Source organism: Hypanus sabinus, chromosome 26, assembly GCF_030144855.1.
Source record: "Hypanus sabinus isolate sHypSab1 chromosome 26, sHypSab1.hap1, whole genome shotgun sequence".
NCBI classification, from domain to species: domain Eukaryota; kingdom Metazoa; phylum Chordata; class Chondrichthyes; order Myliobatiformes; family Dasyatidae; genus Hypanus; species Hypanus sabinus.
In genome coordinates this window covers 44,221,388-44,239,206 of record NC_082731.1, presented here as the reverse complement: position 1 = coordinate 44,239,206, position 17,819 = coordinate 44,221,388, and the positions used below count along the sequence as shown (strand labels likewise).

The window sequence follows — 17,819 nt, the reverse complement described above, 5'->3', positions numbered from 1 at the left end:
AGCTGGGAGGTGATTGGTGGGAGAGGTTAACGGCTGAAGAAGAAGGAGTCTGATAGGAGAGGAGAGTGGACTGTGGGAGATAGGGGAGGAGGGACACCAGAGGGAGCTGATGGGCAAATGGGAAGTGAAGGGGTGAGAGGGAAGACAGTATAGGGAATGGAGTTGGATTCGTACTGCGCTTGGATCTGCCCCAGCCACGTTACACTGCGGATTTGCAGTGTAGGAAGGGCCAGTCAGTCCTCGTACAGCCACCGTTTACAGCCCCCATTGTGAGAGGCAATGCCTTCAACACCGTGGCAGAAGGCGGTGCCTCTACTTCGTTGGACATTTGCGAAGATTTGGCATGACATCTAAAACTTTGACAAGCTTCTATAGATGGAGAGTATATTGACTGGACTGCAGCACAGCCTGGTATGGAAACACCAATGCCTTTGTACGGAAAATCCTACAACAAGTAGTGGATTCGGCCCAGTCCATCACAGGTAAAGCCCTCCCAACCATTGAGCATATCTCTTCTCACTGCCACCATCAGGAAGAAGATTCAGGAGCCTCAGGACCCACACCACCGGGTTCAGGAACTGTTATTACCCCCTCAAGCATCAGGATCCTGAACCAGAGGGGGTGACTTCACTCAACATCACTCGCCCCATCACTGAACTGTTCCCACATCCCATGGACTCACTTTCAAAGACTCTTCACCTCATGTTCTCGACATTTATTGCTAATTTATTGATTATTACTATTTCTAACTGCATTTGCACGGTTTGTTGACTTTTGCACATTGGTTATATGCCCAGTCAGTGTGGTCTTTCATTGATTCTGTTGTGGTTATTGGATTTAGAGAGTATGCCCGCAAGACAATGAATCTCAGAGTTGCCTGTGGTGACATCCTGTACTTTGATAGTAAGTATACTTTGAACTTTGAACTCTGTTTGCCCCTGACTGCGGATTGGAGCCTGTCACCTGCTGAGAGTGTCCTCCTTCGAGTCTCACTGACTCACGGTAGAGTAACGCTATCACAGCACCAGTGAACTGAGTTCAATTCCTGCCGCTGCCTGTAAGGAGTTTGTACAATCTCCCCGTGACCGCGTGGGTTTCCTCCCATAGTCCAAAGATGTGCGGGTTGGTGGGTTAATTGGTCAGATGGGTGTGAGTGGGCAGCACTGGCCCGATGGGCAGAAGGGTCTGTTACAGTGCTGTACCTCTAAATAAAATAGTGCGTGAGCTCTGAATGTGAGCAGCGGACAGATTTCCTTGGGATTTTATCACAGCCACTGGGCTAACCACGGGAAAATTTCCAGCAACCAATTAACCAGTGACATACCAAAGCTCCTCAAATTCCTGATGAAGTATGACAACAAATTCAATTTTTGAAAAGATAAACAAAGATTAGGGTGTTGGGCTGGAGGTAGGTCTCTACCAAAGGAGGAATGAGGTGCTCCTTCCCTCCGCTGGCCTGCAGGTCACCCTTAGGCAAGGTGTAGCACCTGCTTAGCCCCCGATCAGGGTCACGTGAAGCCATTGGGAGCTGATGGTGGATGGTCGTACAAGCAGCCGTTGCAGATCACAAGTCCTGGTTATGACTTTGTGAATTGAAAAATCTTGGCAAACTGTTTACTGGAGGCGTGAGGGCTGTGCATTGCTGTGTGGGAGAGGTCTGCGTTATATTTACTGTTATGAAAACCAGCTTTGGAAGTCGAGGACAAGTACTCTCGGAATCCGGGCTTTGACACATAAATCTGTCAATCGGACATTTGTAAATTGAGGAACCATTGTAGTACAAGTCATTGTGCGGTTGAAGTTGCAACGCAACAAAATTGGGTTGGTTCCGGTTCTCAAAAGCATGATTTGTTTCAGTATAATTGTCCTGTGATTAGACGAGGATTAAATTGGGTGGCTGCTGGGTGGCATAGTTTAGTAGGCTGGCAGATTCCGCACTATATCTGTAAATCAGTTCCACAGTATAATGGTGAAGATTCATTAAAGAGGTCTGACAGACATTCAAAGTGTAAGCGGGAAAATTGTACAAATAGTAAATTTTTAAAATGTAAATAAGTAACACTGAGAACATGAGGCTTTGAAAGTGAGTCCATAGGTTGTTGAATCAGTTCAGAGTTGGGGTGAGTGAAGTTATCCACACTGGTTAGGAGCCTGATGTGTGGAATCAGTCCAGTGTTGGGGTGAGTGAAGTTATCCACACTGGTTCAGGAGCCTGATGTGTGGAATCAGTTCAGAGTTGTGGTGAGTGAAGTTATCCACACTGGTTCAGGAGCCTGATGTGTGGAATCAGTTCAGTGTTGGGGTGAGTGAAGTTATCCACACTGGTTCAGGAGACTGATGTGTTGAATCAGTTCAGTGTTGGGGTGAGTGAAGTTATCCACACTGGTTCAGGAGCCTGATGTGTTGAATCAGTTCAGTGTTGGGGTGAGTGAAGTTATCCACACTGGTTCAGGAGCCTGATGTGTTGAATCAGTTCAGTGTTGGGGTGAGTGAAGTTATCCACACTGGTTCAGGAGACTGATGTGTTGAATCAGTTCAGAGTTGGGGTGAGTGAAGTTATCCACAGTGGTTCAGGAGCCTGATGGCTGAGGGGTAATAACTGTTCCTGAACCTGGTGGTGTGGGACCTAAGGCTCCTGTACCTCCTGCTGGATGGGAGCAGTGAGAAGGGACCGTGGTTTGAACGGTGGGGTCCTTGTTGGATGTCGGGTGCTGCTTCCTTGTAAATCGGTGGGTTAGTGATGGTGCTTTTCCTTTCTCCCCGACAGCACATCAGAGGTCACATGGAGTCGCTGTCTGCTCGCTGGGCCTTGGAACTGGACACGTTCGAGGAGAGGACACCCTTCGGTAAGCGAACCTTCTCCAACGTGGTGGCGACCCTGGACCCCTCGGCCCGGCGCCGGTTGGTCCTCGCCTGCCACTACGACTCCAAGTACTTCCCGGCCGACGACCGGGGGCGGGTGTACGTGGGGGCCACTGATTCGGCAGTGCCCTGTTCCATGATGCTGGAGCTGGTGACCTCGCTGGACAAGGAGTTGCTCAAACTGAAGGAGAGGGTGAGTCATGCAGCCGGGAACCAGGCCCTTCGGCCCATCGAGCACGTGCCAACCACTGAGCAGACATTTATACTCCGAATTATAGAAACCATATATAACCATATAACAATTACAGCACGGAAACAGGCCACCTCGGCCTTTCTAGTCCATGCCGAATGCTTACTCTCACCTAGTCCCACTGACCTGCACTCAGCCCATAACCCTCCTGTAGTGTTCTTGCACAGGTGTAAAAGAACTCTGAACTAAACACCAAGCATAAACCAGTCAATGAGGCGGTCCCAGTAAGATTAACCGTTTACTGTTCACTTTTCTACATTAACGTATGGTGAAAACTTTTCTTTCTTCTTTTTCAATCTTTTTATTGAATTTCATATATAAAAGAAACATAATATAATAATAAATAGATTATAAATACATAAGACTTGAAATTGAATTAATAGTAGGATAACAATATCCTATTAAAATATCAACAGAAAAACATAGTACATTATCAATCAAGTCTATAATAATTATATGAAAAAAATAAAAATAATCATCAAAAGAAAAAGAAAAAATTATAAAAATACAGGCAAAAAATATAAAAAAATACTAAACTAAACTAACATGGGCAATAATAACAGTTTATTTGTATAAGATAGTGTCAAAAACTCCGGAACTCCATACCTGAACAAGGATAAGTAAAGAGAAGGTCTGGAAGAGGCCAAATTAATTCATATGAAAATGTCGAATGAACGGTCCCCAAGTTTCTTCAAATTTAATTGATGAGTCAAAAATAGTGCTTCTAATTTTTTCCAAACTCAGAAAAGAAATAGTTTGAGAGAACCACTGAAACGTGGTAGGAGGATTTACTTCTTTCCAATTTTGTAATATAGACCTTCTGGCCATTAATGTTACAAAAGCAATCATTCATCTAATTGAAGGGGAAAACTGATTATCATCCTCATTTGGTATACCAAAAATTGCAGTAATAAAATGAGGTTGTAAATCTATATTCCAAACTGAGGAAATGGTAGCAAATATGACCTTCCAATAGTTATGTAAAGTGGGACATGACCAAAACATGTGGGTCAATGAAGCCACTTCTGAATGACATCTGTCACATTGAGGGTTAATATAAGAATAGAATCGAGCAAGCTTATCTTTAGACATATGAGCTCTAGGTACAATTTTAAATTTAGCACATATAGAAGAAGAATTAACCATTTGTAAAATTTTTTCCCATTTTTCTATTGATATATTATATTGAAGTTCTTTTTCCCATTCTTGTTTAATTCTACCTGATATTTCTGGTTGTATCTTCATAATCATATTATAAATAAAAGCCACTAATCCCTTCTGATAGGGATTTAAGGTAAAAATCATACCTAAAAAGTCCATTGAAGTTGAATTGGGGAAGGATGGTTGAATTTTATGTAAAAAATTTCTAATTTGTAAATATCTAAAAAAGTTAGATTTAGGTAACTCAAATTTGTTGGAAAGTTGGTCGAAAGACATCAAACTACCTTCAAAGAAAAGATCACGAAAATATTTTATACCTTTCCTTTTCCATATGCTAAAGGCTTGATCTGTCAAAGAAGGTTTGAAAAAAAAATTAAGTATAAAATAGTGCTATCAAGAATAAAGTTTCTCAGAGTAAAAAATTTACGAAATTGAAACCAAATTCGTAATGTATGTTTGACAACAGGGTTGGGTATCTGTTTATTGAATTTAACTAAATCGGCAGAAAGAGAAGAACCTAGAACGGAGAATAGAGAATATCCCTGTGCCTCATTGCATTCTAAATTTACCCACTGTGGGCACAATGGTGAATCCAAATCTGATTTCCAATAAATTAAGTTACGAATATTATTCGCCCAATAGTAAAATCTAAAGTTAGGTAGAGCTAAACCACCATCTTTTTTAGATTTTTCTAATTTCCTTTTACTTAACCTAGGATTTTTATTTTGCCACACAAATGAAGAAATTTTTGAATCAATGTTATCAAAAAAAGATTTAGGAATAAAAATTGGTAAAGCTTGAAATAAATATAAAAATTTCGGTAGAATCATCATTTTAATAGCATTAATCCGACCAACTAATGATAAGGATAAGGGAGACCATCTTGTAGTAAGTTGTTGAATTTGATAAAGCATAGGTAGAAAATTCAATGTAAATAAATCTTTATATTTCTTAGTAATTTTTATACCTAAATAGATAGTTATCATCAACAACTTTAAATGGTGTCCTTTCATTCAATAAAGTTTGCGCGTTTAAAGGGAATAAATCACTCTTATCCAAGTTTAGTTTGTAACCAGAAAAACTACCAAATTGAGCCAACAAGGATAAAATAGCGGGAATAGACTTGTCAGGATCAGAAATATATAACAACAGGTCATCAGCATAGAGTGATAACTCGTATAATTTCTCATTACGGGTGATACCAAAACTATTAGGAGATTCACGAATAGCAATGGCTAAAGATTCTAATGCAATATTAAACAATAAAGGACTTAAGGGACAACCTTGTCTCGTACCACGAGATAATTGATAAAAGGAAGATCTGTAATTATTTGTAAGAACAGAAGCAACAGGTTTATGATATATTAGTTTAATCCATGATATAAAATTAGGACTAAAATTAAAATATCTCAAAGTGTTAAATAAGTATATCCATTCAACTCTATCAAAGGCTTTTTCAGCATCTAGTGAAATAACACATTCTGGAATTGTGGGTGATGAAGTGTAAATTATATTAATCAATTTTCTAATATTAAAAAAGGAATACCGATTCCTAATAAAACCAGTTTGGTCTTCTGAAATAATCTGTGATAATACCTTTTCTAACCTAATAGCTAAAATTTTTGTAAGAATCTTAGAATCTACATTTAATAGTGATATAGGGCGATAAGATGCACATAAAGTGGGATCCTTATCTTTTTTAAGAATTAGAGAGATAGTAGCTTCATAAAAAGACTGAGGTAATCTCTTCTTAACAAATGCATCATTAAAAATTTCACATAACCAAGGGGAAAGCAAAGAAGAAAAAGTTTTTAAAAATTCTGTAATATAACCATCAGGACCAGGAGCTTTCCCTGAATTCATTGATGAGATAGCCTCTCCTATTTCGGCCAGAGAGATAGGAGCATCAAACAAGCTACGATCTTCATCTGTCAGTTTGGGAATATTCAAATTGTTAAAAAGGTTATCCATCATGGACAGATCGCCGTCAAATTCTGATTGATATAAAGATTTATAAAAATCTTGAAAATTGCTATTGATTTCTTTATGATCAGTAGTCAGATTTCCGTCTTGTTTACGAATTTTAATAATTTGTCGCTTAGTCGAAATAGCTTTTAATTGGTTAGCTAATAATTTACCAGTTCGATCACTATGGATATAAAATTGGGCCCTGGTTCTAATTAATTGATTCTCAATTGAAGAAGATAATAATAAGCTATGCTCCATTTGAAGCTCAACTCTTTTCTTATAAAGTTCTTTGGTAGGAGTCACGGAATAAATCTTATCAATTTCTTTAATTTTATCCACTAATAAAACAATATCTAAATATCTTTGTTTTCTTTTACCGACAGAATATGAGATAATTTGTCCACGGATAAAAGCCTTAAAAGAATCCCAAAGTATTCCTCTGTCAATCTCTTCTGTATAGTTTGTTGAGAAAAACAAGTCAATTTGCTGTTTTATGTAGGTGATGAATTCTGGATCTTGAAGCAAGGTAGCGTTAAGTCTCCAAGATCTAGTATTATTTGAAAAGTCCGAAATCTTGATAGATAACTTCAAAGGTGCATGATCCGAAATAGCAATAGAATCATATTTACAATCAATAACATCTGTTAATAAACAATGATCAATAAGAAAATAATCAATTCTAGAATAACTGTGATATACATGTGAAAAAAACGAAAATTCTTTATCTTTAGGGTTCAAAAACCGCCATATTTCAGTGATTCCCGAATCAACCATAAAAGAATTAATAAGTGAGGCTGATCTATTCGGAAGAATTCGAATAGGTTTAGATCTATCCATTGAAGGATTCAAACAACAATTGAAATCTCCACCCATTATCAACATATATTCATTTAGATTAGGAAGGGAAGTAAATAAACGTTTAAAAAATTCAGGGCAGTCAAAGTTTGGAGCATAAATATTAACTAGAACCACTTTTCGATTTAAAAAGTGAACCAGTTATCAACAAAAATCTGCCCTGTGGATCAGAAATAATTTCATGATGTGTAAATGAAATTGAAGGGTCTATAAAAATAGACACACCCCTAATTTTGGCGGTAGAATTCGAGTGGAATTGTTGACCCTTCCAGAACCGAAAAAAGTATTGATTATCCTCCCTCCTAATATGGGTCTCCTGTGCAAAAATAATATTAGCATTTAGTCTATGGAATACTTTAAATATTTTTTTACGTTTAATCGGATGATTTAAACCATTAGTATTCCAAGAGATAAAGTTAACAGACTTATCCATCATGCCAATATTAATTGTGTATATCATAAAAGGTTAAAAAGACACATAACCCATAAATCAGGAAGAAGGAAAAATGATTCAGGAGCAACCGGAGAACATGACACCTCAACAATATTAATAATTTAAAGTCGGCCCATAAACTAAAAGCAAAAAAATAAAAAGCAAAAGTGTGAAAGAAGATCCCTACCCCCTCCCCCAACCCCACGGAAAAAAGCCAAGCGGCAGGCGCACAAACTAATACTAATATTACCCCCATTTTCAAGATGGCGACTTCATGAAAAGAAAGAAAAGAGAAACTATATAACACCCAGATATAAATACAGGGTTGTAAACAAAAAGAATATATATCAATCAAAATGAAAAAATAATATAAAAAAGCAAAAAATCATTAATAAAAAAAGGATAACCTTTGAAGTTTAAAATAGTGTAATATGCCTTTAAAAAAAATTCCATATTCAAATATAAGGAAATGACGTTTCAAAAACAAAGACTTATGGGAAGAAGAAACGACATTTTGAAAGGACCATATTACAAAATATAGATGTAAATTCACCAATCTTATTTTTAAAAAAAAGTTATCAAAATAGAATTAAAAAAGGGTTCAATAACCACTACTATATATATATATATATATATATATATATATATATATATTAAAAAAATTCAAAAATTCAAAACATCCGTCCCATTCTCAAATACAGGCAAATAAACGCTTACGGAAAGCAAGGTCTTATGGGAAGAAGAAACGACATCTTAAAAAATAAATCATTATTACAAAGTCTTAACATGTATATCTAATCCAGAGGGGAAAAAATTAATTAAGAAAAAAGACATTAAAGTTAAAAAAGCATCTGTAAATCATGATAATAATAATAAAAAAAAAACAGGTCTGCAGACCAAAATAAAAAGCTATACCACAGCTTCATAAGTTAAAGCCTAAAACGGAATGGCGTCTTCTCTCCAAAAGTTCTTCCACATAACACATAGTTCAAGTTGTACAAGAAGAGCGATATTCTTCAACAAATTTCTTCGCTTCTTCCGGAGTATTAAAGAAACGCTGACTGTTGTCGCTCAACGTAATTCTGAGATTCGCTGGATATCTTAAAGCTTGTTTAAGTCCAATCGAATGAACCTCCGCCATCACCGGTTTAAAAGCAATCCGTGCCCTCATTACCTCGAATGAATAGTCCTCCACAATACGAAACTTGTTGTCTTTGTGAGAAATCATACCTTTCTGACGAGCTAATCGAATTAAAAGCTCTTTCTCCCGAGGATAATGGAGACGGACAATCACAGCTCGTGGCTTGTCTTTTGCAGCCGAAAATCTCGAAACTCTGTGGGCACGATCAATAGTAGGTTTAACCCGCAAAGCGTCCTCGCCAAAAATTTCCCACAATAAATTAGAGAAATATTCAGTTAAGTCACCAGACTCGAGATTTTCAGGAAATCCAATAATACGCAAATTCTGTCTGCGACACCGGTTTTCAAGATCGGTGATTTTAAACTTATACTGCTCCATTATTTTAGCGGTCGATCGTACCTTCTTCTCCAAAGTTTCGATTGTACGTATTTTTTCACAAATTATCTTGTCAAGAGCCGCAAACTTTTCTTCATGGCTTTCAATAACTGCTGCCTGCGATTGAAGCTTGATATCAAATGATTTAACAACTTCTTCAAGCTCCGATATTTTCACAGTAAGTTTGTTTTCCAGACTTGCAAGTTTAGTATCCAGAAGACTGGAGATTGCATCGAGAGTTACAGGGTCTTTAGACGATTTCTTAGGTACAGACATTTTAAGTTTGAAAAAATTAAATCCAGTGTTATTTTTAAAAAGAAAAATAAATCATAAATATCAACCCATATGATTAAGTACGAAAAGATTTGATTAAAGGGTGATTATAGCTTAAAAAATGAAGAGCGCCTAAAAGGCAGATGTCTACGTCGCCATCTTGAAACTCCACCCCTTACGTATGGTGAAAACTGTTGATAAAACAATACAAAATGTATACAGTATTTGTTTCCTTCTTGACATCACACTTACATCATAAATACTTGCAAAAGTAAAACTACAACAACTATATTACATTAAAGTGCAACATACAGTCAGAATCTACCTACGTCATCAACTGGCTTTAAATACACTTCAACACAAACTATCCGCAACTCTTTAAATAACAAAAACATAAACTTATCAACCGTCATTACTTTTAACAGAATCAGCGTTAACATTTTTAATTCAACATATCGATTATCTCATGAACTGACGGCTTTGCTTCTCTGATGTTTCTAGTGCGTAGAAAGAAAACTTTTCTCGCGTTGATCCTGCACACACATAAGCCCCCTCCTTCCTGTTTCTCCAAACCGGTATTTTCCCACAGGACACAGCGAAACCGGGTGTGACATCATCGCATGCCGCGATACATCACAGACAACGAATTTATTTTAAACAACCTTAACCTTAATTAGAAAACGATAACAAACGAATTACTAAAGCGAAAATATAATAAACTAAACAAATGCCTTAAAGGCAGCACACCTCCATTCCTTTCCTGTTCATATACCTATCCAATTTTACTTTAAATGACAATACTGAACCTGCCTCTACCACTTCTACTGGAAGCTCATTCCACACAGCTACCACTCTCTGAGTAAAGAAGTTCCCCCTTGTGTTACCCCTGAACTTTTTCCCCTTAACTCTCAACTCATGTCCTCTTGTTTGAATCTCCCCTACTCTCAATGGAAAAAGCCTATCCATGTCAACTCTATCTATCCCCCTTATATTTTAAATACCTCTATCAAGTCCCCCCTGAACCTTCTACACTCCAAAGAATAAAGACCTAACTTGTTCAGCCTTTCTCTGTAACTTTGGTGCTGAAACCCAGGTAACATTCTAGTAAATCTCCTCCGTACTCTCTCTATTTTGTTGACATCTTTCCTATAACTCGGTGAAATGTACGAAACGGAAAGAGACCCCTCAGCCAGTCGAAACCATGTCAACCACCGAGCACTACCACCCCCCCCCACCCCCGGCGCTCCTCTCCCGTCCCAAATCCATCTACCATTGCCAACACCCTTTGCTCCCGCTAGATTTACAAATTGCTCTCCATTCCACGTTGACAAATACAGTACTGTACGAAAGTCTTGGCTGTCTATAAGTGCTTAAAGACTTTTGCAGAGTACTGGATGCAGGGAGACGCTTGCGGCCTGCCCCCAGCAAGTCCCCAGACTGTGCCGACTGATTTTCCGGGGTGACAATCTTTCGGATTTACATTTAATTCTCTCTCGTCTAGAGGCAGGACCTGACCCTGCAGCTGCTGTTCCTCGACGGGGAGGAGGCTCTGGTCAGCTGGAGCCCCACCGACTCCCTCTATGGCTCCCGCCACCTGGCGGAGCAGATGGCAAGGACGAAGCACCCAGAGGGCTCCTCCAGCACCACCCTGATCGACTCTGTGGTGAGTTTCTTGTCACCAAGGGGGCCAGGGTGGCATTGGCATCTCACTCATTGACATCGTTACCATGTGCCATGTCATATGACATCATCATCATGTGCCATGTTATATGACGTGGGCGATCGTGGTCTTTCCATGACTTCTCTACAGAAGTGGTTTGCCATTGCCTTCTTCTGGGCAGTGTCTTTACCAGACGGGAGACCCCAGCCATTGTCAATACTCTTCAGAGATTGTCTGCCTGGTGTCAGTGGTCACATAACCAGGACTTGTGATCTGCACCGGCTGCTCGTACGACCGTCCACCACCTGCTCCCATGGCTTCACGTGACCCTGATTGGGGGCTAAGCAGGTGCTACACCTTGTCCAAGGGTGACCTGCAGGCTAGCGGAGGGAAGGATCACCTTGAATCATTTTCGCAAGCCTCCTTTGAACCCTCTCCGGTTTCAGCCCGTCCCTCCTCAGATAAAACTGCTGGCAGTTCTTTTCCTCAGCCTTTTAGCTCTTCCATCAATCACCTCCCAGCACCTTGCCTCATACCCTCTTCCCTCACTCACTCGTCTTCCCCCTGCCAACTGCCAGTCCGTCCACCACCTTCTTCTGGCTCCCTTCCCAGTCCTGACGTTGACTGTTCTTTCATCTCCATGGACGCTGCCCGACCTGCTGAGTTCCTCCGGTATTTTTGTGTGTGTTACTCTGTGTTTTAGACAGCGTGTTGGCCAGGGACGTTCAGATCACTGATCCCTCTCACGTTGCCTCTTGCAGGATCTGTTTGTGCTCCTGGATCTCCTGGGCGTCAGCAAGCCCGTCTTCCTGAACCACTTCCAGAACACGGCCCGCTGGTTCAGTCGGCTGGTTGGGATCGGTACGGGCTGTTCTCGAGCTGTCAGCGTGGACGTCTTCTTCGCCTCACTTTGGGTGGTCCCCCCCCCCAACGCGGAACATTCTTCACACCTCCCATCTCTTTGTTCAAGAGGAGGTTCTTTTAGAAGAATGGGGGGGTAGGGGAATCTCATTGAAAGGCCTAGACAGAGTGGATGTGGAGAAGTTGTTTCCTGAAGTGGGGGAGTCTAGGAGCAGAGGGCACAGCTTCATAATACAAGGACGTTCCTTTAGATTAGAGCTGAGGAAGAATTTTTTAGCCCAGAGGGTGGTGAATCTGTGGAATTCTTTGCCACTGAAGGCTGTGGAAGCCAAGTCATCGGCCTCGTCTCAGCAGAGGTTGATCAGCTCTTGATCAGCACGGGTTCCAAAGGTTACAGGAAGAAGGCAGGAGAGTGCGAATAGTAAGGCAGCCCTGGTTGAGTGGCGGGGCAGACTCGATGGGCCGAATGGCCTAATTCTGGCCCAGTGTGAACGGCGGGCGGGGCAGTCAATGAGAAGCGGTGCTGACGTTGGGAGGCCCTGCTCCCATGAACCCAAGCCGGCTGAGCTGTAGACGAGGGAGTGGAGAGGGAACTTGGGGACCAAGGCAGGCCAGTCCGAACGGGAGACGCAGGAACTGGGGGTAAAATCAAACTACCGGAGGAATACCTGCGGAGTGAGACGGGCCGTTGCATTTTCAGGTCGGGACCCTTCCTCTGGACTGGAAAAGGAGAGAGGAGATAGCTGGGGGTGGGGGCGGGGAGGCACAGCATCAAAGCAGTCAGTGCAGCACCGTTACAGCTCCTGTGATGCGGGTTCAAATCCCGCCACTGCCCCTGAGGGGTTCATGCGTTCACCCCCAGAACGCGTGGGTTTCCTCCGGCTGCTCTGGTTTCCTCCCACAGTCCAACGATGCACGGGTTAGTGGTCACGACGGTGACATTGGGGTGACGCACGCTCGTTCTTCCTCTCCGCCAGCGGATCAGTGATGGACACACTCACACTAGTTACACACTTCACACCTGAAAATATAAAGATTAAAGTGATAGATGAATGCGGGTGAGAGGGGTGATAGGTGGATTGAGGAGGGGAGAGTGGGAAACGGATAGAGACTGGGGGGTGATGGGTGAATCCAGGTGGGGAGGGGTGAATGGCAGATGGCGGAGGGGAGAGTTGGAATATGTGGTCTAGGGGGTGAATGTGATGCAGGTGGGGAGGGATGATAGGCAGATGGAGGAGGGAGAGTGTGAATGGTGATAGAGACTGGGAGCTGACGGGGAGGGGGTGATAGCCACGTGGCAGAAGGGAGAGTTGGAATAGCATCAGAGGCTGAGGGGGTGATGGGGTGGTGCAGGTGGGGAGGGCATTTGGTAGCTGAAGAGCTGGAATAGTGGCAGAGGCTGCGAGGTGACAAAATGCTGGAGATGGTGGAGCCTGACGGGAGGGTAAGGTGCGACAGGGAATTGAGGGAGGGAGGGCAGGTAGGAGAGGAGAGGAGGGGAGGGCGATGGGCAGATTTAGTGGGTGGAAGAGGGGAATGAGGCAGGGTGAGAGGGGCTGGGGTGGGTGTAGTAGGAACATGGTAGATCAGCCCTGACAAAGGGTCCGGGCCTGAAACGCTGACGGTTCATTTCCATGGACGCTGCCCGACCTGCTGAGTTCCTCCAGCGTGTTGTACGTGTTGATTTGACCCCAGCAGCTGCAGAGTTTGGTAGCTCAGGAGTTGGGAGCAAGGGGACAGACGTCGGAGACCAGTGTTGACGCTGCCGGTAGTAGGCAGGAGGCCCTCGACATCACTGGGTGGTGGTTTCAGACTGGGCCTGGGTCGCTGCTGAGACACAGTGGAGAGCTGGTCTTGTGGACAGTCCCTATGGATCAGGTCGTCACACAGCGCACCGAGACAAACGGTAACAATACAGAATGAATTGCAGAAGCTGCCGGGAAAAGTGCGGTGCGGGTAAGACCGTAACGAGGTAGGTGGCGAGGTCAGGAGCCCGATAGCAGTGAGGTGGTCACTGTCGTTGAGCCGGGTGGGAGAAGGGAGGGTGTGGTCTTTGATCATGCTGCCTGCTATCAGAGGCAGCGAGTGGTGTAGACAGCGTCCGTGGAGGGGAGGCTGCCTTCTGTATTGTGCTGAGCTGGCTGCACAACTCTCTGCAGTTTCCTGCGGTCGGGCAGAGCGGTTTTAAGCAGGAAAGTGTCGGTCGGTCCGCGTGTACCGGCAGGCCCAAAGGCAGCTTCGACCCTGTTGACAGACTCCTGAGTGGACCTTTGGTCTGATGAGATGGATCCTCGGCCTCACCATCCACCTTGTTCTGATTTTCCGAATTATTGTCTACCCGCACTGCACCTCCTCTGCAGCTGTTGGACTTTATTCTGCATTCGTGACTTGAGGGTGTGAGTGTGTGTCTGTGGCTCTGTCTGTGTATGTGTGTGTCTGTGTCTGTGTATGTGTTGTGTGTGTGTCTCTGTCTGTGTGTGTTGTGTTTGTGTCTCTATCTCGTGTGTCTGTGTGTGTGTCACTGTGTCTCTGTCTCGTGTGTGTGTGTCTGTGTGTTGTGTTTGTGTCTCTGTCTCTGTGTGTTGTGTCTGTGTGCTCTGTGTGTTGTGTCTGTGTGTGTGTCTGTGTCTCTATCTCGTGTGTGTGTCTGTGTGTGTGTCACTGTGTCTCTGTCTCGTGTGTGTGTCTGTGTGTTGTGTTTGTGTCTCTGTCTCTGTGTGTGTCTGTGTCTCTATCTCCTGTGTGTGTGTCTGTGTGCGTGTGTCTGTGTCTGTGTGCGTGTGTGTTGTGTCTGTGTCTCTGTCTTGTGTGTGTGTGTGTCTGTGTGTGTGTCTGTGTGCGTGTTGTGTCTGTGTCTCTGTCTCGTGTGTGTGTGTGTCTGTATGCGTGTGTCTGTGTGTGTGTTGTGTCTGTGTCTCTGTCTCGTGTGTGTGTGTGCGTGTGTATGTGTGTGTGTGTTGTATGTCTGTGTGTGTGTTGTCTGTGTCTCTGTCTCGTGTGTGTGTGTATGTGTGTGTGTGTGTTGTATGTCTGTGTGTGTGTCTGTGTCTGTGTGTGTCTCACGCTCTCTCTCCCCTTTCTCCCCAGAGAAGAGGCTCCACAGGCTGGGTCTGTGTGTGTTTGTCTATGTCTGTCTGTGCGTGTCTGTGTCTGTGTGTGTCTCACGCTCTCTCTCCCCTTTCTCCCCAGAGAAGAGGCTCCACAGGCTGGGTCTGCTGCAGCTCCACCCCTTCGAGGTGACGTACTTCAACGGAAACACTCACTATGCCCCCATCGAGGACGACCACGTCCCGTTTCTGCAGAAGGGTAATGGGCCGACCGATCGGTGGGGGAGGCCAGCTCTGCCTGCCTCTCGGTGGGAGGTGGGGGGGCACGACGTGTGTTCAGCAGCAGTGGTTACACTGCTGTTCCGCGTCTCTGGCGACCGCCGTTCGATCCTGAAGGAGGCTGGTGGGAGGGGAGAGTGGACCAGAGGAGGGGACGCAGGAGGAAGTACTGGGCAGGTGAAAAGAGGTGAAAGGCCAGAATGGAATAGATGGGGGGGGGGGGGTGAAATTTATTTATCAAAAGGAGAAATCGATGTTCATGCCATCGGGCTGGAGGCTGCCCAGAAGGAATATCAGGTGTTGCTCATCGCGGCACAGGAGGAGGCCATGGACTGACGTACGGGAACGGGAATGTTTGACCACCGGGATGTCCCAACTATGGCAGATGGAGACAGTGAGTTCCCCACCGAGAGCGAGGGAGACCCAAGATTCAATCGTTCGGGGTGCTGAGCCGCGTTGGATACAGGCCTGGGGAATCTCCTCTGCAGCCTCTCTAATCCAGGCAGCATCCTGGTGAATCTCCTCTGCACCCTCTCTAATCCAGGCAGCATCCTGGTGAATCTCCTCTGCACCCTCTCTAATCCAGGCAGCATCCTGGTGAATCTCCTCTGCACCCTCTCTAATCCAGGCAGCATCCTGGTGAATCTCCTCTGCACCCTCTCTAATCCAGGCAGCATCCTGGTGAATCTCCTCTGCACCCTCTCTAATCCAGGCAGCATCCTGGTGAATCTCCTCTGCACCCTCTCTAATCCAGGCAGTGTCCTGGTGAATCTCCTCTGCACACTCTCTAATCCAGGCAGCATCCTGGTGAATCTCCTCTGCACCCTCTCTAATCCAGGCAGCATCCTGGTGAATCTCCTCTGCACCCTCTCTAAAGCTTCCACATCCTTCTCATAATGAGATCAGAACTGAACACGAAAATCCAAGTGTGGTCCAACCGGAGTTTTGTAGGACTGCAACATTAACTCAGTCCCTAACTAATGATTCAAAGGTCAACGTACATTTGTCATCAAAGTACGTGTGCATTATGCAGCTTCCCCACAGACAGCCACGAAACACCGTGGAACCCCTTCAGAGAAAATGGAGGGCTGCACACCACATGCATTCCCAAACACCTTGTCAACTTAAGGCAGCTTGAGTTGGATTTTGGACGTGGACCCCTAGATCCCTCTATTCCTCCACACTGCTCAGAATCCTGCCGTTACCCCTTCAACTCTGCCTTCAATTTACTTTCCAAAGTGAATCATTTCTCACTTCTCCAGATTAAACTGCATCTGCCACATCTCAGCCCAGCTCGGCAACCTGTCAAAGTTCCCTTGTAACCTATGACACGCAACCAGGTGGCAACCAGGTTATTATTGATCCCTGTGACCAATCTGTGAGTCCCCTCTTGGCTTTACAGAGCTGGGCTAACGGACCATAGAAACCTGGAGTTTATAGTGCTGGGTGTAACAGACTTTATAGAAACCGAGGATTTATAGTTTTGAATGTGACGATGGGAAAGATGGATGGTGGAACACAAGGTCCGAAGGAGATGGAATAAGCTAGGAAATAGCAATCCATCAGAACTGAGGCAAGGGAACGGATTTGGGGAACGGTAGAATTGGTCCCTGATACTGTGTTTGACTTCCAGGAGTCCCTGTCCTGCACCTCATCGCCACCCCCCGTTTCCCTGGGTCTGGCATACGATGGAGGACACGCCTGAGAACCTGGACCCCCCCACCATCGAGAACCTGTGCAAGATCCTGAGCATCTTTGTGGCAGAGTACCTGGGACTGTAAGAGGCCGCGGTCAGAGGAGTGAGGAAGGCTTCTCGGCACAGCTGGAATGCAGAGGGTGCACACCGTCTCACTGGGCACAGACAGGCACGACTTGTCCCACAACAGTGGAAATATGAGGCATTCGTACTGAATGTGCCAACCCTCAGGTCTGTGTGTGAGTGTGAGAGTGTGTGTTTACATTCTCTGAACCTATCGCAGGTTTCATCTTGTATCAGTGTCTTGTGTCTATGAAATTGCATTTTAACCCCCTTTCTCTCTCTCCCCCACCCCCTCTCTCTCCCCACCCCCTCTCCCTCCCCATCCCCCCTCTCTCCCCCACCCCCCTCTCTCCACCTCTCCCTCCCCATCCCCCTCTCCCCATCCCCCCCTCTCCCCATCCCCCCCTCTCCCCATCCCCCCCTCTCCCCATCCCCCCCTCTCCCCATCCCCCTCTCTCCCCATCCCCCCCTCTCCCCATCCCCCCTCTCTCCCCATCCCCCTCTCTCCCCCACCCCCTCTCACTCCCCTCCCCCTCTCCCTCCCCATCCCCTCTCCCTCCCCATCCCCTCTCCCTCCCCATCCCCTCTCCCCACCCCCTCTCTCCCCACCCCCTCTCCCTCCCCATCCCCCCTCTCCCCACCTCCTCTCCCTCCCCATCCCCCCTCTCTCCCCATCCCCCTCTCTCTCCCCATCCCCCTCTCTCCCTCCCCACCCCCTCTCTCCCTCCCCACCCCCTCTCTCCCCATCCCCCTCTCTCTCCCCATCCCCCTCTCTCTCTCCCCATCCCCCTCTCTCTCTCCCCATCCCCCTCTCTCTCTCCCCATCCCCCTCTCTCTCTCCCCATCCCCCTCTCTCTCTCCCCATCCCCCTCTCTCTCTCCCCATCCCCCTCTCT

The 17,819-nt window shown here is 44.9% G+C and overlaps 1 protein-coding gene across 5 annotated transcripts in view; it reads left to right on the top strand.

The window, feature by feature from the left end:
• Nucleotides 1–17,309, top strand: part of LOC132381505 (glutaminyl-peptide cyclotransferase-like) — a 32,076-nt gene extending 14,767 nt beyond the window's left edge. The window contains exons 2-6 of one of the 5 annotated variants that reach the window (XM_059950954.1): nucleotides 2,768–2,846; nucleotides 10,820–10,981; nucleotides 11,740–11,839; nucleotides 14,927–15,145; nucleotides 16,799–17,309. In XM_059950954.1, coding sequence (XP_059806937.1) covers nucleotides 2,768–2,846; nucleotides 10,820–10,981; nucleotides 11,740–11,839; nucleotides 14,927–15,145; nucleotides 16,799–16,946 — 708 coding nt within the window. In that variant the 3' untranslated portion in view covers nucleotides 16,947–17,309. Of the gene's footprint in view, nucleotides 1–2,767; nucleotides 3,056–10,819; nucleotides 10,982–11,739; nucleotides 11,840–14,926; nucleotides 15,146–16,798 lie in introns of all 5 variants that reach the window. The other 4 variants (XM_059950952.1, XM_059950953.1, XM_059950950.1 and 1 more) reach the window with 4 other exon arrangements.
• The last annotated feature ends 510 nt before the right edge of the window (nucleotides 17,310–17,819 follow it).